Consider the following 25,971-nt stretch of genomic DNA (forward strand, 5'->3'; position numbering starts at 1 on the left):
ATTTACAATATTATAGTTATTAATATGTTATTAATAGTTAACTTATACAATACATTATGTAATTAACAAAAGTTAATTCAAAAAAAGATTTAGTCGTAATTGCATCGTTTATCAACTTTTCGTTAATATTAAATATTAATCGAGTATATGAAAAAAAAACAAACTGCCTAAATTAAAATATGCATTAGGTATGTTTACATTTCAATACACAAAACAAAACGAATGTGTGACGTAGATATTAACAGAACTCGCATCAATTACATACCTATATAAACGACAACTAAAACAGCATCCAAGTCGCAATCGCAAATCTTACTCAGCCTAAACAGTTGCGGCTTGCGAGTGTCCGCTCCACTTGGGCTCATCTCGGCGCGCGTCCGGTGACACACATAGCGTACATATTGCACGTTCGCTAACTGGACCGCGCTGTAAAAACTCGATGCAACTCGAAAATCGACACTAGCGCACACGGCGCGGCGCGGTGGAAATGGAATGTTTTGTTTTTAAATACGAAATTAGATTTTTTTAAGGGCGTTCATTTAAAAAAAAAAGAATTAAAATTCGTTTAAGGTATTTTGAAAAAAAATTCTAAGATAGTGTTTTTTTTTGCTTTTTATTGAGTTGTAGCTGACGTTATTATGGCTCCTATTTTTTTAAAGATTTTTTTTATTATAATAATATGTAATAATGCATTTATTTCGTACTTTTAATTGATGTAAGAACAGTTTTAAAGGAAAATGATTCCAAATACCAAGTTCATGGAAAGTCTCAAAGTTTATAATAGAAGTTCAAGGAAAATAATCATTGCAATTTATAGATAAATGTTTATGCATTATTATAACCTTATTCGGTTATAATAAGGTACAATGATTGTATGAAATAATATACTCTTCTTCACATTTAACCACGATTTACTATATCTTATCCCGTCGCCTCTTTAGCACTTTACAACGAGCGTGACCAATGGCAGGGCTATTTATTCTAAAATGATATCCGTGAGAGTCTATTCTTTATAAACGTAAAATAATAATACAGCAGGTTGACTGCATTCAATATATTGAAGAGAAACTAATTTGCAGAGCTTTTCATTAGAGCAGTAAATGCCATTTTTTTTTTATAATTGTACATACTTTGTGAAAAGTGTTAGAGGCAGGCGGGAATTTATACACACGCTATATGAAATAACCAATATTACACTTGCTTTCTGTAAATAAACAACTTATGTTGACTTCTCTATATTTGTTCTTAAGATATGAGAATATTCAAATATAAACCGAGTGTCACACTTAAGTACTCAACTATAAATCAAGCGAACACTAGCTAATAGGTTTCCTGCGGTGCCTGCACGTTACTGTGGAGACGTGCCAATCATTAATCATATGAATTTCACTCCAAAATAAACTATAGTGTCTTAGGATCATGCGGTAATTAATTATATTAATTATGGGGCGCAATTAAAATCAAAACTGTTGTTGTGCATGTCAATTTGCGAACGCGATGGGATAAGACGTGTGATGTGAAATAAGACTAGTCTTAGATTTCTTTCTGTTTTCTCTTTCGTTGTCCCTGATTTCTTAGATTTTTTTGCATAATATAGTCTCTCTTGAGAAGTTCCATTTCGTTTTTGAAAATTAATCGAATAAACAGATTAATGAATTTAAAATTGAAAAAAAGATAGATTGATAACAGAATAATGAATTTAATATTGAAAGAAAATTGAGCCTCAAATCTCATACAATGTTAAACTTGATTGAACTTTGAAATAAATGAAACTACATTGACGTGAGAAAAATAATAATTGAACCTATAGCAAATTACTGCCTTATTACGATCAAGTACTATCGAAGAAACTGAAGTCCCTTTACAAGTATTTGTATGACGGATTTCCTTGTACCCAGCTAAGTGCTAAACGGTCTTAAATACGTCCTGTGTTAATGGTGCGAAAGTTGTTCACAGGCCAGGCGCATTTGTGTGACATATAAACAATTATCTTGCTAGAGTGTAGTGAATGAGATTGTTTTTCTAACGAAAGATTACAATCAAACAGAAGTTATTTTGTTTGAAAATTTCCCCATGAACTTGATTTTTGTCTGCGCATTGCATGTTTAGATTTTCCGAAAACATAATTTCTTCCAAAAGTTATAGGATTAACTACAAAGAGTACATATACAAAATAGTCTTATCACATCTCTTAAATAATAAGGAGAATAGCTTCCTTATATTAATTCTGGAACTATAACAACTGCTGCTGCATTAATTACAATAACATTCTCAAACAGATCCGTCCCCTTTGTAATTCTAATACGGACAAAACAAATCATTAGCATGTTTGGAAACATTCATAGTGGAGTTTTTAGCACACCGTACAATAGGTAGTTTATTGTTAACGCAGTCACGTGGTAAGTTAACGCGGTCAGATGTTAGCTATGCTGGGCGTGTGGTACGCAAATGGGAGTCGTGATTTTCCATGTTTTCAAGGAAATAACTGAATTTTGAAGCTCGTTATCTCTGTACAGACATGGCTCTTGTTAAGGATGCGCTTTGAAGCTTGTATCTATAGTTATAGTCATCTGTACACGTACTAAATCTGAGATGCTTCGTGCATTCTTGTTCGTAAAAGCTCTTGTTGTATCTTGTAAAGCCTGAATGTGCACCGTATAAGTATCGAAGATAGGGATCTTTTTTACCTTTTTGATTCTTTAATAAATTATTTTTTTGATTACTTAGGTACCTATATTTTTCGGATAATTTCAAAAAAAAACTGTACTTTTTAATTTCTATAAAAAATTTTTGAAGATCTTATCTATATATCTAGAAGAAATCTTTATGATTCCATTTATATAAACAGACGTACGTATTACATGTTAAGATAAATAACGCAGTACAGTGCAGTTTACACATCACTAAAATCACATGCAAAACCTAGCACGTAACCCCATTCAAAGTAGGCACAGCTAATTTAAGCGGATCACACACGCATAAATACCCCTGTCTCGGCTAGATAGACCCATAACCGTTTGAAGTCCATCCAGTTAGTGGATGCGATGAATATGCAGATTTCGTGATGACGCCCCGCACTGGAATGCTAACGGTCGGTGGACAATGCAACCTCTGTACACTTACTGGTGATGCCGCGAAAACGAAACTGTGTGAAAATGCGTTTGGGAACAGGGTTTTTTTTCTTGACAGTATTTGAACAGTTAGTTTACCATATATGATTGCTTAATACGCTTCAAACATATCTGATGGCGAGGAATTAGACCGGCTCTTTGCCTAGACCGGCTGACACCAGTAGCTACGGACCCTCCTTTTTATAGATTTAATTACATTTATACCAAATTCAGTTACTTTTTCGTTTGATAGAACATGACGTTTTAATCTTGTTATCTGGTGTCCCATTGTTAAAGTTTAACTTCTTAGTACGTCATCCAGAGACTAGATCGAACTTGATAAAAATTGCTGTTAAGTCTTAAATAAAGAGTAATTTGTATTTGTATTTTCAATAAGCATAATCCATGATTATAAATAAGCTTATTTTTGCATAAAAAGGCGGCATTATCTTAGCTTTAATGAACCTTACATCATCTTCAAGTCGTCATTATACTTGTATTACCTTTCTGCATCCATCAAGCATCTGTATTCGCTCACAACTTTCGTTCAGTACTTACAATGATCGAAAGTAATATCATTCCGGTTTATATTTGCATCACCACTCATTTAATTGCTCGTAAATATAAAAGCTTATGCGGGCTACTCACATACATGCAGCAGGGGCAATATTGGAATTACACCCTTAATTGGCTCTTTAATTGTGATATGTAAAGGCAAGCAGGGGCAATTTAGAGAACAGCTGAAATTGTTCTAACCGCCGCGCCGTCCAACCGAGATTGTTCCTATATTGTCCCTGCGGCTGGTAAGTGAGTAGCCGGCTTTAGCTGCCCGACTCGCTACGTTTCAGTCGCGTCAAATAAATTCATTTATGTTTGTCGTAATGGTGTTTTCGGTTATCGGAACTTTCTTTCGGATATACCTTACACTTAATATCTTTGAGATAATTGGTTTTAAATATACGAGAGTGCTGATTATTGTAAGACGTACCGGAATGTGGTTTTGTTCATGTAAGGGCGTTATCGGTTACGTTGCTTGCGTAATTGTCTTTGTACTTACGTAAAGATTGTTGTACGTAAAGATTGTACTTACGTAAAGATTGTTGATACATGTAATACTGACTGGATCGCTAATTTTGTTATATTATTGTTATATTTTTGTGTATCCCAGTAGAAATTGTTCTTCCCTAGAGGTGACCTTTCAACTCTATCACCGACTTTAATTTTGAATATAAACCATACAGTTTCACTCAAAAGCTCAACATTTCATCAACATTAATTCAGCCGTTATAAAGGAACTTAACAGCACGCGTAGAAATTCATATAAAGAATTTTAACCAGTTTTGTTTGTCAGCAAAACATGAACGCTTGATTTAAAATCAGGAAATTTTATCGTATTATTAAAAGCTCTCAAACACTGAGTATTGTCGTAAAGGTGATTTATTTAAAGTCATATTCCCGTAGGCATTGACTTTATCGTAATGGCTTAAAAGTAATTAATATTAAGAAGAACCTGCAATTAATTTACAGAGATATTTTTAATTATTTTTAATTTCAACTATTAATTTGTATTGAATGTGTGATTTAGATTACAGATTAAGGTTAAACTGTGATTTATTTTAGTTCATTTTGAAATATGTACGTTTTGATATGTATCGCGCTCTATTAATTAATTTGGTAACTAATAGCAACATACCAGCATTAATATCATTGGTCGATTCTGATTGAAGTTGAAAAGACTTTTATGTTAAGTAGGTACATACTTTCTTAAATATGAGCCCTGTAAGGCATGCATTTTCGCAATAAAAAGATAAAAGTTTCTACTCCAATTTAAGATCAATTAAATTTTAAATGAAATTAGAATTTAAAATATACAAAGCGTTGATTCTTTCAAATGTTCTCACTTATATTATGTTTGAATGATTACAAAATTGTATGCATATAATCGAATCCAATCAGTGCGCCGCACGTAAGATAAAGCCAGCTAAAACTGCATCTAACATCATCTCATTGTTCGTAGGCATCAATTTTCGTGTGATTATGAGAGGAATACAGACGTACAGAGGTACCGGCCAGATGAATACATGTAATTTATTACTTGTATAGTCTAAGAGATAGTATTGTGTTTAGGTTAACAATTCATATTCGTATTGAAAGCTTACTCTGTTTATAACTTTATAGTAACAAATAAGTTGCATGTTCCATCATTACTAGTGCAATATAATTTGTAATATTATCTGATATTATATAGTGGTATTATGTATCACTATTTTGAAACTAATGATTAAAAATTATAGATTCATGTGAGTAGTAGAAACCTGAAAAAATAAAAATAAAAATTTGAACATAATTTCTTCACTCAATAAAGTACATTAAATATTATATTTGTCAACTCATACTTTCTTAGTTTGTACCCATAGGCCCGAGGCCGCGTTATAAGAACATAGGAAATTGTAAATGTTATTTCGCAATAAATAATTTATTCATCTCTCCGTCTACAAATGCCGAGCGGCAAGTTATAAATAGAAGAAATAGAATTGTAATCACCAAATTATACGGTGTACCGAGTAGGGCTTGCCTGATGGAAAATTAGTGGCATTCACGTGTCAACGTAAAAAAATTCATTACAGCCGCTGCCTGCTTATCATAGTACATTAAACACGCCGTTAGGGCATGTCTGTAGTATTATGTATTGTATCCACTTGTTTAGGTGGAATTTGTTTATTAACCTTTTTAATGAGGTCTTATTGACATATGATTTTGTGATGTCGTTTGTGATTGCAAAGTAAAGGTCATTTTGTTAACTAATGTTGTAATTTCATGGACTTGAAGTGCAAATGTAAAAATGTTTTCAAGATCAAAGAATACGGAGCATTTACATATTAATACATTTAAAAATAAAACAAGAAACAAACAAGATGGACAGACGACCTGATCAAGGTGGCGGGGAGCCGCTGGATGCAGGCCGCTGGTGATCGGCCGTTCTGGAAGTCTTTGCCGATTCGGCGTCGTCGCCGTGTCGCGGCCGCCTTACACGGTCGCGACCTGCCTCCGTGATGATGGGCACCGGATGATGGAACGGGGATATAATCCATCATCCGGTGCGGAGAGGCGGCGTGAGAAGTGTTCCACTCACGCCGCCCCCCCAGGAAGGTAGACCTGGCGGCCTCCCGCCACATTCGCGTTGGGCCTGGAGATAGGCTGCCGCTGACGGGTCTGCGGACGCGGTTCTACCGAATACCCGCGGCCCCGTCAATAAAGCGGCACGGCGGAACACAGTGGAGTTTAGTCGGTAGGACCCTGCACTCAGCAGGGTGAGTCCGACATAACCCAGGGCTCTTCCCCCGAGTGCCCTGGGTATGCCTAAATGCATTCTCCACTATAAAAAAAAGGCCTATGTCCAACAGTGGACGTCCAATGGCTGACGACGACGACATTTAAAAATAAGCTAGTATAAAATATAATTTGAGATACGTTGTCAGCGGAAATGTGTTTTTCTCTCACATCATACGTTATAAAACGATAAAACGACCATGAAATTTTAACAAAAGCAATTATTCAATTATGTTTGTGTTTGTTACTTAAAGGGCGACGTATTCGTAATCTTGAAAACTAGTAAATACAATATAACATAAATCAAATTCCCATGACGAATGGATAAATTAAGTTTTGTTCATAGCAAGCTGTTAAATAGTGAAATAATTATCGCTTCCCATTGAACTAGTGTGATGAGAAAATGACACGTTATACCGCGGCCGATTCGGCTCTATTATCTTTGTGAATCATACTAATGTAATAAAACCTAGATGAGACATTCACCTTTTCGACTTTTATGATACTTCCGTCATTCGTACTTATATTATACCTAAATGCATGTCGGTTTATTTCGTAACTATGTATGAGTCGGAACCGTCTTATAAAATTGGCTTCTTGGAGAATGATATGAACCTATTTTTATCACGACAAATAGACTGAAAAGGTTAAATGGGGGTGGAAATGGATATGAGCACATCAGTAAGCAAAATGATAAGTAACAAATTTAATTTTATGCGTTATAGATTTACCTTTATAGATTTATATACACCTAAAGCTTAGAATGAATATCATTTATATGCACCTATTAAATTGTGTAAATTAAGTTTAAGAGCGTGTGATTTATAAATTTTATTAATTCTAGAATTAAGTCACAACTCAGCTTTTAACATTTGCACCTAAATCTCAAAGTTATTTCGTTATCAACATGATATAAAATTTAAGTTGAATACAGTTATATCACTTTTTATATTCAACGAAGTCCAATTAAGACTCATCTAGTAAATTATTCAAAAGTAAAACCACACCTGGCAGAGAGTCGTTGACCTATAGTATAGTATATCGTAAGGAGACACACTGCCAAAAAAATAGTACTAAAAAATACCATTATCGATTGCAAGGGCGTGGCTTTTTAGTGGAAATAATTCATGCGAGGCAACACAGGTGACGTAACTAGATTAGTTTTGTGTAATTAAGTTATTAGTTATTACTTCGCGATTGGTGCTGTAAAAAATTCTCAAGGTAATTTACGACGGAATTGTAGTAAAGTTGTAAATCGATGGTAAATGCGTATAGAAATTTCAAACTGTAGTGGCTCTAACCAGTGTGAAGATTTTTCTCTATAGCTCTGACTATGTTAAATATTTTACAGCAAGCTTCGTTATGGACTATTGACTTTGCAACATAATATATATTTGACATTTAAAATACAAAATAACTACAAAATACACCTACAGTTACATCCAGTACACACGTTAATTTTTCCCTGCTTCCATGGAAAAGATCAAAAACGAAAAATACTGACTGATAATAATTTTTACACGTCTTGTTCTATTCGTTAGTTACCTTCTCAATACATATTATATCGGTCTATTGGCTATCAAATTTAAAACTCATAGTACTAAATTAAAAGTGTAATAATCTACAAATATGTACGTCTTAAGAAGTAAAAAAGTCGTTTGTTTTATATACCCATCAATGAGATAAAATTTAAGTGTGTGTTTATCTTTATTATTCTTGGAACACGATTATGAAATGTGGAAATAGGTAGCCCCGGAAAACAACTTTGTTTTAACTTTTAAGCTACCTATTAATGTTATCTACCTTAAATGAGTATGAACTATGAATGTGGATGATTGTTTATGGGGATTTGCTTATGCTTAACAATTAAAATGAGATAAATTTCGATTATTTAATAAAAAAACGTAATGCGACGTTGATTCCATGTTTCTTAGTTTGGTAAACAATAATATTTACAAATAGGTATATAATTGGAATTAAATAGTGATAATATCATCATAGTTACGTAGAAGGAATTAAAATAATAATATTAATTAGATTACACAAAAAAAATCATATGTAATACATCATACTTAAACCGACAAATACCATAAAATAATTTCACATTCCTGAGGAATTTTCACTAATGCCGTGTATGAAATGACTCACACATATATCTATGTCGCTTTCTTTTTAAAAACTTGCTAAAATACCTACGACGTGACACACATCAAATAAATTAATCTGGGTTTTAAAATTTATTGATTGAAACGTAATACTAGATGTATGTTATGTTCATATTCTTAAATGTTTGTTTAGCTTTCATGGATTAATAAATATAAACATTACTACCTACCTGATATCATAGTAAACATTCTGTTTTCTGTATGTTCTGATATGATGTTGATATATGTATGTATAGGTTTATTTTCTATATAAAAAACTAGTAAGTTTCCTCGTTTAGTATATATTTTAAATGTATTACACTGTACTTCAAGTTACAATATTTTATTCACGCTGTTATTTAATCGAACACAAACAATATGCTACATTTTACTAAAAAAGACTTTTGAATCGTGAAACATAACAAACCAATTAGGTGGCACCTGTCGCTAGAAGAACAGAATTGCTTTATCATCAATTGAAATATGTTTTCCCATTAATTTTATGTGAATTCAGATATTCCTTCCTACTATAACTTTTCATCTCCCATATTAACAAGGATTCTATAAATTAGCATATGCAATAAGCTGACTGTCTGTTAAAGTCGTTGATTTAAAGCCAAGCCGAAGTCAGACGTAAACATAGATATTTTAATAGCTAAGAAAACATTAACTTTCATAAATTATACAATAATTAGAATTTATTATTTCACAACGAATAAACATAATCGTTTAATACAAGACAATATAATTTTTACAGGTTTAAATGAAAGATTTTCGAGATCGTTTACAATTACTGAAAATGAAGCGTTTTTCTTTCGGAATAATAAGTAAAATATCGAATTTGTATAGACTGCTGTAAGTTACCGTGTTGTTTTCCTTACTAAAGAATTTCAGTACTATGTTTGGGTTGTCTTGGCTTGCAATGATCATCATTTTTATTTTTATGTTTATTTACAACTAAAGATAAGGACCTCAAAATAAAATAAACAAAACATGAACGAGTATCTAGCGCGTCTGCGGTTCATTTTCAAGGATATATAAGTTTAGAACAAACATATAAAAGGAAATCCAGGTGACAAGTGAAAATGTAGAAATCACATCTCATAATAATCCGCTATGAGCATTTGTTATTACTGCACAGTGTCATTACTATAATGACGGGCACGCGCACAAGCAATCCAGCTTCTGATCGTGTAATTTGGAAGAGTATTCAATCATTGGATTATTGTTTGTTGAATTACGGATTTGATGGATGCGTGCAATGGAACGTATGATCAGATTTGTAGGGTCCAACTGTTTAGTAATTGGTTGTAATGAGACTAAAGCCCCGTATTCATGGTAAACATTTGAGCAACAGTTGATTAACTATGTTGCTGGAAACATTGTTTAAATGTTGATGCTTCCGATCAAGAACATTTCAACATGCGTTATCAACTCCGCAATACATTATTGAAACATGTTGATTCAAGTTTTTCACACAACAAATGTTTACCGTGACTCGTGAGTACGGGGTGAGTTTTGTGCGCGTCTTCGTCTGCATCATTTTCGACCATAGAGCTTTTTTAATACATAAAATCATTATTTAATATACCTACTACTATAATTATTACACATAAAAAACGAATTTGCGTGTTATAAGTTATAACACGCAGGCTTAAGTTTAGACGATTCGCTGTCCCTGCGGGCGGTGGTTTTGATATAATATCTATGGACCATGGGAGAAACGTCAAAGTCGGGTAATTCGTAACCAAAACGAATTCGTTATTTAGAAACGGAACATAAATTGATACGCTTAGATATCATTACAAGTTATTCTATAACGTATTGCGATTGCTTCATTCGATTCTGGGTGTTTGTATTATTTATCTAGTAGGTACGCAGCAGCATTTAGTAGGTACATAATATAAGCTTTTTTGAAGATAAAGTAATAAATATTTTGCAAATAAATTGAATATATATTTACTTTTCTACGTTAATTAATTGAGAATCCAGTATAAAATAAGTAATATAATGTAATACTGAATTATTGATTTTTAAAATGATTAATTTTCATTAGGTAATAGTATATGCTAGGTACGTACCTAGGTACAAAACACAGCAACCGTCACATAAGAATATAAATTTAATATCAACAAATGAAACAGTTGTTTGCTTGAAATAAAATGTAATTAAAACAATTAATTAATTTACACCTAGGCACATAAAAAGCAACCCAGAATGTTCCACCGCTGCGGTTACCGTAAGATCGTTTCTGTGAACGCAGCTGTACTGCGCCCGAGTATCCGTTTAACATAGATGAAAATCGATTGCTATTGCTTTACACTTGATGAAAGTACATATAAAATCTACGAAACAGATGAAGCGTTTTCGATAAATTGAAAAATGTAGAGTGCCTTTTGCATTGTTGTTTATTGACCTCTTAAAGGCTTTGTAAGTTATTCGATTAATGACCTCTGTAGGTAAGCCTAAATTATTGTGCTAAAGCCGACTAATAGGAATGCTATCAAAATATGTAATGACGAATCGAAAGTGCTTCTAAAAGAAGTCTAATTGAATAAATAAATTTTTGAGTTTGAATATTCGAATGTTTACGTTTGTAAAAGAAAACATTATATCAACATGTTAAGTATTTAGTACTGCTTTTAGCTTTAAAATCCATAGTTAAATAAAAAAAAATCTAGAGAATAATACCGTCCGTTTATTGTTTGTAAACATTTGCTTCCATAACTTTATCGATGTAAAGGAAAAGCGTGTTCTTCAGATCAATTAAAAGACAATAATTGTGATCAATAATAGACAAACACGTGGAGCTGCATTAAAGTTATAGCTTAGAATGTGATTATTACAGTGTAATAATAACCACATGTAGTATTTTGTTATATACAGTCAATGATAGAAGTGACTATGAAATCAATACTTTTTTGATATTGTTATGATATAAAAGAAAAGTGCTGTTTCGAAAAATGAATATGAAAATTTTTAGTCATAATTAGCAGTAAAACGTTATACACTACAATAAAAACTGTAAAAGCGAAGCAGGAAAGCAGGGAAATGAAAATTTAATACAACTTCTACATACAGAACTACATAATATTTTGTAATAAACCGAACATGACTATTTTTTATATCTGGCACATACTTATTAAGTATACTCAAGGAAGTATAATGCCATACGCTTCATAGAACACTATGTTTATCTGCTAGTACCTACCTATGTTTTTATTGAAAAGTATACGATCGTAACGTCCAATTGTGAGATGTGACCCGCCCATATTTTGCATGCAAGTAGTGTGAAAAAGACACGTGTTCAATAATAATAGTTGTTCATAGAAGAGTGCGATTTCACGAAATTACTAGCACGCGAACTGTCTCGTTCTCACCTTGTGTTGAGATAAGGAAAGTATAACCACAGTGTACTGTCTCACAAGAGGCGGATTCTTGAAGTATTTCATTAGTGTCGAAAGAGTGTCAAAGAGAGTAGAAGAAAGTTTTTCTACTAGTATTTTTTCTAACGTGAACATTGTTGTTTTATGTTTATTTTAGTCGGTACTGTATTTTTTATAACAACGTTACTCCTGTATCTATTTTATTTTATTAACTAGCGGTCCGCCCCGGCTTCGCCCGTGGTACATATGAAAAATAGATGTTGGCCGATTCTCAGACTTACCCGATATGCACAGAAAATTTCATGAGAATCGGTCCACCCGTTTCGGAGGAGTATGCAGACTAACATTGTGACACGAGAATTTTATATATAAGATATAACCGTGTAAAGATTAAGTTTACAAACTAGAGGTTAACTTATGGCAACAAAATATTATCCGTATCTCAATAAATAGAAAGTACAAAAATTCCAGCTTATTCCAATTAGCTTGTTAGATATTATCAATAACAAAAGAAAAACGTTATTGTGTAAGAGAAAAAGCATTGCAAGGGAAATAAGTCATAATAAACAAAAAAACAATTAGTTGAAGTTCGTAGTATTCAGTTCACTTACAACAATACAACGACTGAAAAGTAAAAGCGATCCCATCAAAAACATCCTGTAAAAAACCCAAGTCTCGCCGCTCAGTCTTTCTACCGTCAAAAGTTGTGAGATCCATGTAATACCAAGTCGGTTAATCTATTTAGTGTCTACTTGAAGGACCTTCTGTCTTAAGTTATTACATAAGTTATTATCATGCCAATATTAAAAATATTTAACGTTTTAAACAAATAGATCGACTTGGACATCGCTTGATTTGATTATTAGTATGTATCACACTACACAGCACGACGGGCCAGCGACCAACAGGAACGAGAGTATCAATCGCGTGAGGCGCGAGAGACTAAAGAATCTAATATAATATTGTAATATTCATTTTGTTTTCATGCGATGTCCAAGTCGATCTATTTGTTTAAAACGTTAAATATTTTTAATATTGGCATGATAATAACTTATGTAATAACTTAAGACAGACGGTCCTTCAAGTAGACACTAAATAGATTAACCGACTTGGTATTACATGGATCTCACAACTTTTGACGGTAGAAAGACTGAGCGGCGAGACTTGGGTTTTTTACAGGATGTTTTTGATGGGATCTCACTTCTTTTTGTAGAGCCTTTCTTTTTGATACCACCACCAACCACCAACTGCATAAATAACTTTGTAATCCCATATATTTATATGGGATTACAAAGTTATTGATGCAGTTGGTGTATTTGGAAAACTGGACCGAAATTACAAAATATTTAAGTTTTCCCATGATTAAGACACTAAACTCTATATGTATTCCAAATATGAAGCTTCTAAGTCTGCTAGAAGTGCCTTGGACTTTTGATGATCGGTGAGTCAGTGAGTGACAAAATTTAGAAACTTTAACAAGTTGTCATTTTTAAACTACTGGTTCAAATTGACTGAAATTTTAAATATTCCGTGTTTATACAATGCCGGATTAGTTACTGAAGATTCAGGTTTCTTGCTTTATCCACAACCGAATTATAGGGGGTCGAAAAAGGCCCGAATTGCTTCGAGAAAAGGATGGTACGGCCGTGCCGCTTTTTTTTTGCTCGACTTGGCGGGGGCACTGCCGTGCCCCCAGATGCACATTGCAGAAATTAGAAAACACCGCTCGAAATAGCTCTTAGGAATGTCCACATGAAAATAATCGATACTTAAAATGCAAATCATCAAAGAATATATTGCGCATTATGTTTGCGAAAAGGCTTTTAATTTATGGCATTATCGCATCACGTTGATCAATACCGTTGAAATATCTTCAGTAAAGTGGAGATGAACACGCGATGAATTTATAATAAAGTGAAAGTAAAGTATTCAAATGAATGCAGCTTGCGGCCGGCTCCTCAGTGGTTCAAGTGCACGAGTTATTGATAAAACTTTCAATGTAGTTCATAGACTCTAACTATAATGTGCTATAATGTACGCTTTGATGAGTCAGTGTGATACCGGATATTTTTTATTGAAAACTGTTGTTGTACTCTCTTAATATTATTATTTATTGTATTCTGCTGATGACGGCCATAGCTCGTGCGATAGCTTGAAATTCTTTTACACTTTCTCGGCTTTATTTTTAGATCATTTCCGATCCATTATTATTTTCGAGGTGTGTGTTTTAAATCCAGTATGGTCAATTATAGGGCAAACTATACCCCGTTCCTTAATCTGATCACGAATAACAGTATTTATCAAATTTTCATATTATCTGTTTGATTAATCACGCCGTTAATATAAAATACAGGTGCGCCCACAAGATAAATGTGGTCCGTACAATTTTTTTCTTCAAAAATGTAAATTGCCGCAACGCGCTTTCTCTTTCTAATTTCATAACAATGTATATCTGTCTCACGTCGCAAATTCCCCGCCGTGGGAACGGCTGGACGCTTTTCCTGGAATCACCAATCGCTATTCATCAAATCGTTTTCGTTCAGACAGGTCAAGTTGTTACAATTTCTTGATATGTATTCTATATAATAATCGTGAGGGTGCATAAATAAATGCCCTTTGAATGTGGTCTTTAAGCGTTTATCACGCGATTGTTAGAAGCGTGTGGAATCTAAGTTTGTAGGTATTTGATTTGTAGCTAATTTTACTATACGTAATCTATAAAAAATAAAATAATTTTCATTGTGAATCGTAAGAAATTTTTATTTTGAATACAAGTTTTACTAATAAGTTGTCGAACTTAATGGCTGACCTATCCCAGCTCAATCGTTTATCGCAGAACACGCTGCAAATACCAGATTGCTGGTCCGGAAAATCCTATTTTGGCTTAACCTCTTAGCCAAAAGCTCTTTGGCCAATAAGTTTATATGCTTTTTTTTCCAATAGTTCGTTTTCAATTTGAAGTTTTAGTAACTTTAGCATTTCCTTACAGACCAAAGCACGAGCGGGCGAGCTATGGCCCACGGAGAGGCCGGACGGCATGCCTGTGATACAGTCCCTCGAGGTGATGTGCGGGAAGGACCACATGGACGTCCACCTGACGTTCTCGCATCCGTTTGAGGGAATTGTTTCTTCTAAAGGTAAATATCCTTGTTATTTAGATTTATATGGTAAAAATATATCCTGATAGTAAAAGTGAAAGTTTGGTAGAATGTATGTTAGGTTGTTACTGATTGAATCCGACATAACCCACGGCTCCTTCCCCGGAGAACGTCAAGATTTCCCCAGTAAAAAAAAAGGTTGTTACTGTTTCACGCACAAATAGCTGATCGGATCTATATGAATTTTGAAATTGGGTACAGAGATAGAAAATAGTTTGGATAAGCAAATGTCCTACTTTTTGACCTGTATCTTCAGGATTAACACGAATATTATAGTGGAAAGCTTTAAATGCGTTTTAACGTTTGATCAATCCTAAATCCTACAATTTTCGCTCTTTTAGAAGTCCTCATTATGTATTAAAAATACCATTTGTCTAAATGTTTATATTTAAACATGTGTAATAAATAAATGAAACAAGTCGCTCATATTTAGTCTTTATTAAGCTGGACTAAATTGCTTAAACAAGGTAGTAGAACACAAAAAAAGTTGTTTTATAAGAACATATTTATTTTTTACACACTCGATGTATAATCGGAACCAGCTGGTATTTATATTTATACTATATGAATTATAGATTAAGATGGAACTTGTTTAGTATGTGTTAATATCTTTCTATATCAATATCATTCAATCAATTAAAAATAAACTTGTTAATCTTTTGAAAGTCTATTTTGGGAAACGTTATTTTCGTATAAGTGTAATCTTTAACCAAATTTATGTAAATGATTTCAACTACACGACCGATTTTGAAAGTGTCTTGATAGTGTAGTGGTAGTTTGTCTTTTGGGGAATGTCATAGCTTATTTTATGTTTATAACTACTTATTTATTATGTAGAATGTAGATCAATGATTAGTCTCTTCAATAAGATCTCAGTACATAATATATTATCACTATAACAACCTGTACAGTTAATAAAAAAATCCATATAATATATTTTATATGTACACTCGCTAACAGTAAAGCGGTTAAAATATTTGAGTTTTCATTCGTCATAAGTAAGCGAAAAGTGTATAATTAGTGGCAACAATTAGTAGCGCTCTGAATGCGTAGTGGCCCAGGTGTAATTGAGGCTCAATGAAGTTTTTGAATGTAGGCGTAGTTTAATCATTAATGTGGCTGTAATGCTCTACATTGGTTTATTAAAGAGAATGATAGAATAAGTGAAAAAAGGTTAAACGTTAAAACGAAGATTAATATTGGTAATGATAAGTCAATAAGTAAAGGCTCGATAAATGATAGCGTAGGTAGTAAATAATGAGAGTTCCTTTATTTTTATAATCCGTATAAATATTGTGTAACATAGACTGGAAACAGCTTTCTTTAGAAAAATAGTGCCTTAAGCAGGGAAACTAGTTTTGGTAGATTTCAAGATAAACAAGATCTAAAAAGATTTTGAGTGGAGGTAAAATAATTATAACCAATACATTTTTCAAGCTCTACTGATTATTCTATAAGTAATTTATATGCTTCTAAAATTTTGGACATGGAAAATGATATCACTCTGAAATTAGTAGAAAAGTTTATGTTATAAACTTTAATGTAATCTTATGTGATTGCAGTGGCTCAAGATCATATGAATAATGTAATTTATTTAATTGCGGATCGTAAATAGATTGTAAAGATATCATCGCATATCTCTGAATCAAATAATCTTGCTCGGGAAGAGAAATTATATTCTTATATCTAATATGAATTCTTAGATAGTCGTGGTTCTAGGTCGAGATTGTGATCTTAATCAAATGCTTAAATAAATTATACTGCAATGTTTTTAAAATAAAACAAATTTAGCATTTAAATTTATCGTATCCGTGTGCCATAATTTAACATAATTGTGTTAAAAACAACATAAATATTAAAATTATAAAAACTAACAACATAAAATTATAAATATCTGACATTACAAAAACTCCATAATTTATATGCTATACAAATAAATGTATATAATTTTATATAGAGCAACGTGATGTATGAATTTAATTGTAGCATGCATTGTAGGGCGTTAATTAGCAATTAACTCGTATATAGGACCGTTATATATGCGTTTAAATGTTACTTTCTCTAACTTTTATTTAACCGTTTTCATTCTCTACAGAAGTACGTGTAATGCTGTTGAGTATAAAGACATAAAACGTCTCTATTAGAGTATACAAATGGGGTTACAGCAAAATACATATTACGATTCCTAAAACAGTCATAGTTATATTCTTTCAGTTTTATGTGTCTAAGGGACACACCGCGAATTTTGTCCCGCCTCGTGATCGAATTTTTTCTATTCTTTATAAATTTATATTTATAAAGCATTTGAATGCCATAAAACAATAAATATCAATTTCAGTCATAGTTATATTTAAATAATGACTACTACTTTATTACTGTGTATACTAATAGTATTATTTCTCTTAATTTAAAACATGAATGAACAGAAATGATTTATCTTCATTAAGTAATGTTTTATATTTTTTACAATCATCTGTATCTACTTCTACAGTAGAAAGATGCTTTGCAAAACCACTTTCGCAATCGAACATGATCACAAATTAATGAATTAAAAGGCAAACGTAATTACTATAAAGTATAAACTATAAATATGTTTACTGCCCGTATAAATATTAAGTGCTCTCTGGATATAGCTGTAAGCATTTTCACGCTATATTAACTAAGACCAGCCCACCCAAGGTATCTTGCCGTGGGCACAACTCAACACTTCATAAAATAATTTCAATTTTATGTAATAACTCAGTTAGGTAAAACTTTCGCATTTGTAATGCAAGGATGTTTGATGGATAAATGAACACATAGGTGTCTGTTACTAATTCACTTTAAAACTAGTGCACGGATTCTGTTCAAACTTTACAGTTCATATTTTTCAATTTTGATGTAAATTTTCATACAAAATATTTATAGATATGTCGGCGAAAGGTGTAGAATGTGGATCTATTTTCAAGCTGTGGGCGTTGCGTTGGGTAATCGAGCAAAGAAACACCTCTAACTCAAACATTTCTTTATTTACCACCGATTCGGAATGCAGTATCTACAGAGAAGAACCGGCAAGAAACTCCATAGTTGCTCTTTTAAATCATGTCAGTTTTACAATACAGTCATTTCTAATACAATCACTTGGTATTACAATTATGACCACTAATAAAATAAATATCACAAATAAGTTATAGTAAGCTCGTAATAGATGTGCACTCGGCCACGGTCGGCGAACGAATGACCCGAGTCGTGCGCGCGCGCTGCTTTTTATGGTTCGCCGTTCGTTATTTTTTAAAGCTTCGACGGTGGCGCCGTCACGGCCATTCTGACATACGCTCGTCCTCGAGCGACTTCTGAGCACCTGGGAACAAGACAATTAAAACAATGTGCTGGTCCGGCAAGCCCTACAGCAACCGTGCTAGTCCGGAAATCTCTCCAGTTTTCCCTCTAGCGTGCCAGTCCGGAAATCTCTCCAGATTTCCCTCTAGCGTGCCAGTCCGGAAATCTCTTTAGCTTACTGCGCTAGACCAGATTTCCCTATAGCGTGCTAGACCGGATCTGCAATCCCTATAGCCGAGTTATTGGACCGGACTCCCTTCAATAACTCGCTCTCTCTTTTTTTTGCACCATTCTTTTTGCTCTCCTTTTTTTGCATCATTCTTTTTGCATCATTTTTTTTGCATCATTCTTTTTGCATCATTCTTTTTGCATCATTCTTTTTGCATAATTTTTTTGCATAAATTTTTTTTGGCATAATTTTTTTTTAAGGATTATTTTTTTTTCCTTCTTTTCTTTTTTTTTTTACACAACAATATTAAATCCAAACTCACGACTCTCTCCACTCTCTCCACTCCTCGGCCATACTGACAATCGTACGTCCTCGTACGTCCCTTCTTGTTTTACAGCACTACGGTATTTCATCCCGGGATTAGACAACTATACCGCTCGGCCATACTGACCTTACAGAACACCAACAACATCCACATAACATAGACACGACGCTCGCTCACCACAAATGAAGGCTCAACTACCGTGGACTGCAACCCAGATAGCACGCACAATTCCTGCAATTAAATCATTACCGTTACAATAATCCACGTTACAAACTTTTACTTTACACAAGTTATCTCCGATACAGTCATACTTGCGTCCTCGTACGCCATAATATCTCACACTACATTACTACGATAATTCACTTTCATTTTTTTGTTTTTTTTGTCAAAATAACATCCATCCTGCCTACACTGCCCCGATCCTACTGACCGGTCAGAACACACATGTTTTATCCTGGGCCTCATGCCAGATAGCATATCACTTTCTTCTAATAAACGACATTACCGTAGTAATATTGGAATATTACGTAAATGTGTGTTGTGTCATGTGTGGGCACAACACACATTTACTTCGTACAGCGTACGAGTAAACAGATGTCAGTATGCTACTGGTCAACTATGAAAACTGAAAACAGAGTGTTGCCGCAGCAAATCAGTAAAACGGTACGCGACCGTATCCTCAACGTTTGTGCTGCGTCATCCTGGCATCGCGTCATCGAGCCGTACCATTGGCCGCTGATGATGCTACGTTGCTCCATATGCTACGCAACCGCTGCGCCGTACTGTTAACTGCCTCGCTTCTAAACGCTGTGTCGTAAAACGCTCTCTGTAATTTAGCTAATTAAAATCAATCTGACATTACCTGTCGTTAATTATGATCATTGACTATAGCGCAAAAATTACAATATCTAAAAAGTTTAAAACGAATAATTCGTAACTTAACCGCAAAAAAAAACACAAAATTTCGACTAACTCAAAAAGTGGCAAAAGCTTGTTCTCAAATGTGGTTAAAATTCCTTAACGGTATGTTAACTTTTGAAAACTCAACTTAAAACAATTGATAAGTGTAGGCTTAAACTCATCCGTGAATCTCATATCGAACGGTAAAAGGGCTGAGAGCTAAATTTTAGCTTCAACGTAAATAAGAATGTACTGCTCAACAACTACTGTACAACTACCTAATTGATGTATTCAGTTGATGTCAAACTGCAGCTAGTCACAAAAACTATTATCAAGGAATTACATTAAATGCACACAATGTAAATCGATTATACTATCGAATACTCCACGTTTAGGATTTGCGTTCTTATATTTTGAAGCTACAAAATAACCTTCAGAAAACCTGGATGGATTTTTTTTCTTTTCTCTATTCAATTAAACAGACATTATATTCTGACGACAGTATGTAAACTGTAAATGCGCGATTAACCTTGAGATTATTTTCAGTTATTTTTTTTTTAACTATCGTAATATTTAACGGATCCATACGTTGATGGGATAGTTAAGAGTTTTTTTTTTTCTTTTTTTAAAGCAATCAAATTACATACTAAAACCGAATCTAGACCCGTACTCCAATCATAACGTTTATCTTACGCCAGATGTTTATTTGAACACACGATAATTATCTGTGACATTGTATTATGAACTGCCTAAATAGGGCCTTAATAAATTTTCTAAAAAATTCAAAACGAAATGCCTCGATTTATCTTTCATTCGATCAAACTAAGTCTGCCACATTTCATAAAACTGCATATTGTAAAAACTGTATACTGTGAATTGTTCACGACTTAATATTTTTTTTTTTTATTTATTTTTTTTTTATAAAGAAATGACCTCAAATATCACCCTAAATAAAACCTACGAAAAGTTTATTAAACCTCTAAGCACTAGTTAACGCATTGCTTTTCGTTTTTAATCGAATGGCAATAAGGCTGTCTTTGTGTAGCAATTAATTGCTATTTGTCAAGGGTATAGTCTAAATAAAAACTAACGCAGGTAGTTCAAGAAATGAATGCGGGTAGTCAAGAAACTAACGCGGGTAGTTAAGAAACTAATTTAAAAGTAATTCGCATACTGTTTTTTGTTCCGATACACGGACAAGTGAATGTTTATTGTTTACGTTCGATTGAAGTATCTGGATGCAGTGTACAAATTATTGCGCTTTCTTTCTTTAGTGTTAGCTCACAAACTAACCAACATTAAAGCAAGTCGTTACTTAATTCATCTTGAAGACAGTGCTTACGCCGCGAAGTGTTTTTTTTTTTAATAACGTGAATTACCTACTCAAGTAAACGTGTCCCTGAATAAGTGAAATACAAGTGACACGACCTAGGTACTGATAATAATTTATCACTGCGTAACTAAGATGGGCTAAATGTAGAGTAAGTGCGCCAATTATGGACTGGTTCCGTAATATGGACTACCTACATTTCTCGAAAACCATCAGTCGTAGGTAGGTTTCGGTCTCCGCACACTGAATTCCACCCTGCCCGCACCTCGCTAGTCGTTTGCCGGTCGACAGAGAGCGCGCACGCATTAACGGCAGCCATTCCTCGTTTTTATCATCGCGCGATGTAATTTTTTACCTAACTTCGTAAGCTCATAACTTCAGCTAATATTACTATATTAGCTGAATCTTATTATTGTTTTTATGCAGCATTTAGCTGAGGCTGTGACGATTTTCCTCAATTAATTTTAAGATAAATTTTGTAATTAATGTTTTTGGCAATAAATTTCTTTTTCTTTCAAATAAGTTACTACATTTTAAAAACCTTACTTTCTTTATCTAATTGCACACTCAAAGTGAAATGTTATCTACTGACCGATTTCTTACAAGAGAACATCAGAAACATAGTAATAAAAATAGTACGACTGACCAGATTCACCAGCACTTAGCCTCATACATGTGCCGAGTGGCAGCTGCCAACGCGTCGTTTCGTTACACCATAACCCTCCTCTGCCATGAACCACACGGCTTGTAGGCGCACCGCCCGCGCCACTGCTACTGCGATAACGCTGCGATGCCAGACTTGTGAAGTCATGATGAAGCGCTGCTCTTGATGATACGGGGTCCGACGCGGTGGTGCGAGCGGCAGTGGCATCCGCGCAGCGCGAGGCGAAGTTGCCACCCTGCCCGCACATAACGAGCTCTCCCTTTGTCACCGGCTGCTCAGTGACACGTATGCTCGTAGATCTGTAGGATGCCTCTTCCCGTTGAAACTGGATCGAAGTGCCACGTGGTTGCGGCATTTTGTCTTTTAATCAGCGCACGCAAATTATATCCAGGTTATCGCCACGTGCTTTCTCATTTGCTCGATTTGATCCCAATTCTGATGTCGGCGAAAGGTGTAGAATGTGGATCTATTTTCAAGCTGTGGGCGTTGCGTTGGGTAATCGAGCAAAGAAACACCTCTAACTCAAACATTTCTTTATTTACCACCGATTCGGAATGCAGTATCTACAGAGAAGAACCGGCAAGAAACTCCATAGTTGCTCTTTTAAATCATGTCAGTTTTACAATACAGTCATTTCTAATACAATCACTTGGTATTACAATTATGACCACTAATAAAATAAATATCACAAATAAGTTATAGTAAGCTCGTAATAGATGTGCACTCGGCCACGGTCGGCGAACGAATGACCCGAGTCGTGCGCGCGCGCTGCTTTTTATGGTTCGCCGTTCGTTATTTTTTAAAGCTTCGACGGTGGCGCCGTCAGATACTTGTAATATATGATGTGTGTGTTATGTGATAAGAAGCAATTATCACTAATTTTTATGGCAACTGACACAACCTAGCTGAACAATTTTTTATGGAAAAGGAGGCAATGAAAGACGGTTTATTTACCAAAGTGACCAGCGTAGCTATTGCAAGTGTGAGGCTAGCATTTTAGATTCCCATCTAACACTGGCGTAAGAAGAGAACATAAGTATTCCTATACGCTCTCTTCTTAATGGTCCGTATATCAATGTCATTTAAAATAAGTACCCCATAAAGCTGTAAATTACAATTGACTTTAAGAATTAGTAACAATAATAACAATCGGAAATGTAGAGTTCACTTATAATTGGGATATGATTTTAATATTATCTTTCTAAGTTAATGTAAATGATTTACCTAGTGTAATTAATATATTATTATGTTATCTGTGGTATTATATGTATAACAGTACTGTACAAATAAATGCATTGTTGCAGGTCAGCACGGCGACCCGCGGTGCGTGTACGTGCCGCCGTCCACGGGACAGACGTACTTCTCGTTTCGGATCGCGTACGCCAAGTGCGGCACTAAACCTGGTGAGTTTTTATGGGCTTTTGATGAAGGATTGTGTAGGTTACAATGTGTATTGTAGAAATTGTGCTGAGTAAACGTTGGAGGTAAGTTTCAGCACAGAATACGTAATAGTAGCTAATCGCTACAGAACGGACACTCTCCGCCTCCCGCCAAAATTAAACACCTCACCCCGCACGATCAGGCTAAAAATGGTCCGCATTTCTTTGCAAGGACGATACGCAACGAAGATTGACAACATTAATCAAATTGACTTAAAGTAATTTTATTATTTTGGATTTGTGATTATCGTTTTTCGTAGAAAATGGTTAGATATTGTGCTGTTTACGAATGTATTTCATCAGAAAAACACGATTTTTTTTACGCTAGTCACAAATGTGCCAACCATAAAGCGTTAACACACACATTTGCAGTCTCTACAGTGTGACTGTCACAACGATAATTTTGTATGGAGTGTCCGGGGTGTAGTTTCAGTTTAAGAGTTGTCGTTTAAGAGGCCGTATCGATTTTAAGAGTGATTTTGACTTGTTTCTTTAATTTTTTAGGAGCTCGTTTAAAAAAACTAACTACTATGTTATATGAAACTAATGGTATAATTTAAAATTCTCTAGAATATTCGATTATATAGATCTGCCGTAACAACGTTTGCGCTCCCGTATATAATCGAAAATTCTAGAGAACTTTAAATTATTCCATTTCTTTCATAAAACATATAATATGTATTTTTTTTATTGCAAATTTTTAAGCATTAACCTATCATTTAGTGTGTATTTTTTATTTTTTTTAACTCTGTTGTAAGAACTAGAAATTCGACGCCATATACGCATAAAATTTCATCAAAGTAAGGCTATTTTAACTTAGATGTTCTTTGAATTTTTCAATAAAAGTACATAAATTGCCTCGAACATATTTTAGGATGTCTCAGTGTCTTTACTGTAGTATATTTTATAAGAAAAATTCTTCTATTAAATTCCGTGTAAAATACAAAGACACGAACGTCCCGCATGGAAAAAATTGAAACACGCCTTAGGTTATTGGCTATTAAACAAACTGGACAATGAATATCAATAAATTGTCTCGAACGTATTTTAGATATTGAATGAATCTTTAATTTAAGATATCATCACACATTGTTACTAATTTAGTTTTGTTAAACGAGCTTCTAAAGAATTACAGAAACAAGTAAAAATCACTCTAAAATCGATACGGACTCTTAAGATATATACGTTGATGGTTAGCTACGTACTAATGTTTTTCAAGTTTTATTAATAATTATGTAAATACTAAATGTATATACTTATTCATTCAATAAATTGTCGTTATCGAATTTCTAATATAATGTCGTTATTAAACATTACCCTATATAAGTTTAAAGTTATTTACGTTTGAACGAAATATGCTCGCTGATCATGCGAAACTAGTATAATATCACAATTTATAATGTCATATTATAATATTACGAGAGAGTTGTGTGTTTGTTAGAGATTCAATCCATGATGTACCGTGAAATCTATAAACGCTGGTAATCATATGGTCTGTAGTGTACATTATGATTAGATTTTCGTTTAGCTTGATAAATATTTTTTTATTTGCATGACGTTGAAAAGCAATGTAAATTAAAATACTTAATAAGTTAATAATTAAATTTACTCCTAAAATACTAATAATGTGTGGAAAGATCTATTAAATAAAAATATTCTAACTTTTCACAACTTAATGCTTATTATATTATTTAAGATTTAAGATTAATTATATCGATACAGCATGACGTATATAGTAACAAAAAACTAATCTTGTTCAATCTATAAAAATGTGAACTGATCATCGAATTGTAAATTTATCATTCTAAAGTAATTAATGAGCTGCATTGCAACCTGATTCTTTAAAGATTATTTCTCTTTTTTATATGAAATAGGATACAAAAACAAACATTTTGAGATCCAACGTGCCATTAGGAAATAATTTATCTTGTACCTACCACACTAACATTCAATTTGCGGCACAGTTAACAATTCGTTCAATTTAAAGTGATCGTGACATGGCTCGAATTCAATTTCGTTGTTATTTTTTCCTCTATATTGTTGACAACATTAAAAAAGGACCTTATAAAAACTTGTTAGATTGAAATGTAAAGATCTCTTTAAAAGTTTCAATCTATTTAAGCGTTTATATAATTGACTATCATTCTTTTGAACTTTGGCATTTTTAACTGTAAAAAAGGCAAAAATAAGTGGTTTTAAAACAAACATTGTACGCAAAGTATGTAAAGTGTGTCGACAAAATCCACGAAGGTATAAAAAGCCAAGATGTAAAACACCATTACACCAATTTTATTCTACAAGGAATGTTTAAGAGCTGTCAATTTACGAACCTTACAATTTCGCATTGACATTGTTTTTACTCTAACATTAAGTCGTTTTGTTGAAATGCCTTTTATCTTGTGCGATATACAGAACGAAATAATTGCAATATTCTTACTTTTTACGTCTGCGAATTTTTATTGGATACCACTTGGGTATTTTAATACGACGCATTTTAGTACGAAATAGAAGTTAATTTAACATTACCTCAGTAAATAATAAGCCATGGAAATATAGTTCTATTTCAAACGCTTTAATAAATAATATATAAGTTATAACCGCAATTTCGATTTGATATCTCAAGCTCTACGAAAAAGGTCTGTGACAGACAGATAGACAACGAAGTGATTCGATCAGAGATCCATTTTATTTACAATTT

General features: G+C 33.6%; 1 protein-coding gene and 1 long non-coding RNA gene across 2 annotated transcripts in view; one reads left to right on the forward strand and one right to left on the reverse strand.

Annotated features, from left to right (window-relative positions):
* m (zona pellucida domain-containing protein miniature) overlaps nucleotides 1–25,971 on the forward strand; it is a 67,902-nt gene that overhangs the window by 21,228 nt on the left and 20,703 nt on the right. Inside the window, exons 4-5 of the mRNA XM_089695140.1 lie at nucleotides 14,960–15,107; nucleotides 23,139–23,237. Of these exons, the coding sequence (XP_089551266.1) occupies nucleotides 14,960–15,107; nucleotides 23,139–23,237 (247 nt within the window). The remainder of the gene's footprint in view (nucleotides 1–14,959; nucleotides 15,108–23,138; nucleotides 23,238–25,971) is intronic.
* On the reverse strand, nucleotides 18,118–21,293 carry LOC149488552 (uncharacterized). Its single transcript, XR_016315665.1, has 2 exons — nucleotides 19,501–21,293; nucleotides 18,118–18,448 (listed from the first exon to the last, which is right to left on the reverse strand). It is a non-coding gene; the product is annotated as an uncharacterized LOC149488552 (long non-coding RNA).

The sequence above is a fragment of the Colias philodice genome, chromosome 5 (genome assembly GCF_061535455.1).
Source record: "Colias philodice isolate Cphi_HAF_F1 chromosome 5, ilColPhil1 Martin Lab GWU primary, whole genome shotgun sequence".
NCBI classification, from domain to species: Eukaryota; Metazoa; Arthropoda; class Insecta; order Lepidoptera; family Pieridae; genus Colias; species Colias philodice.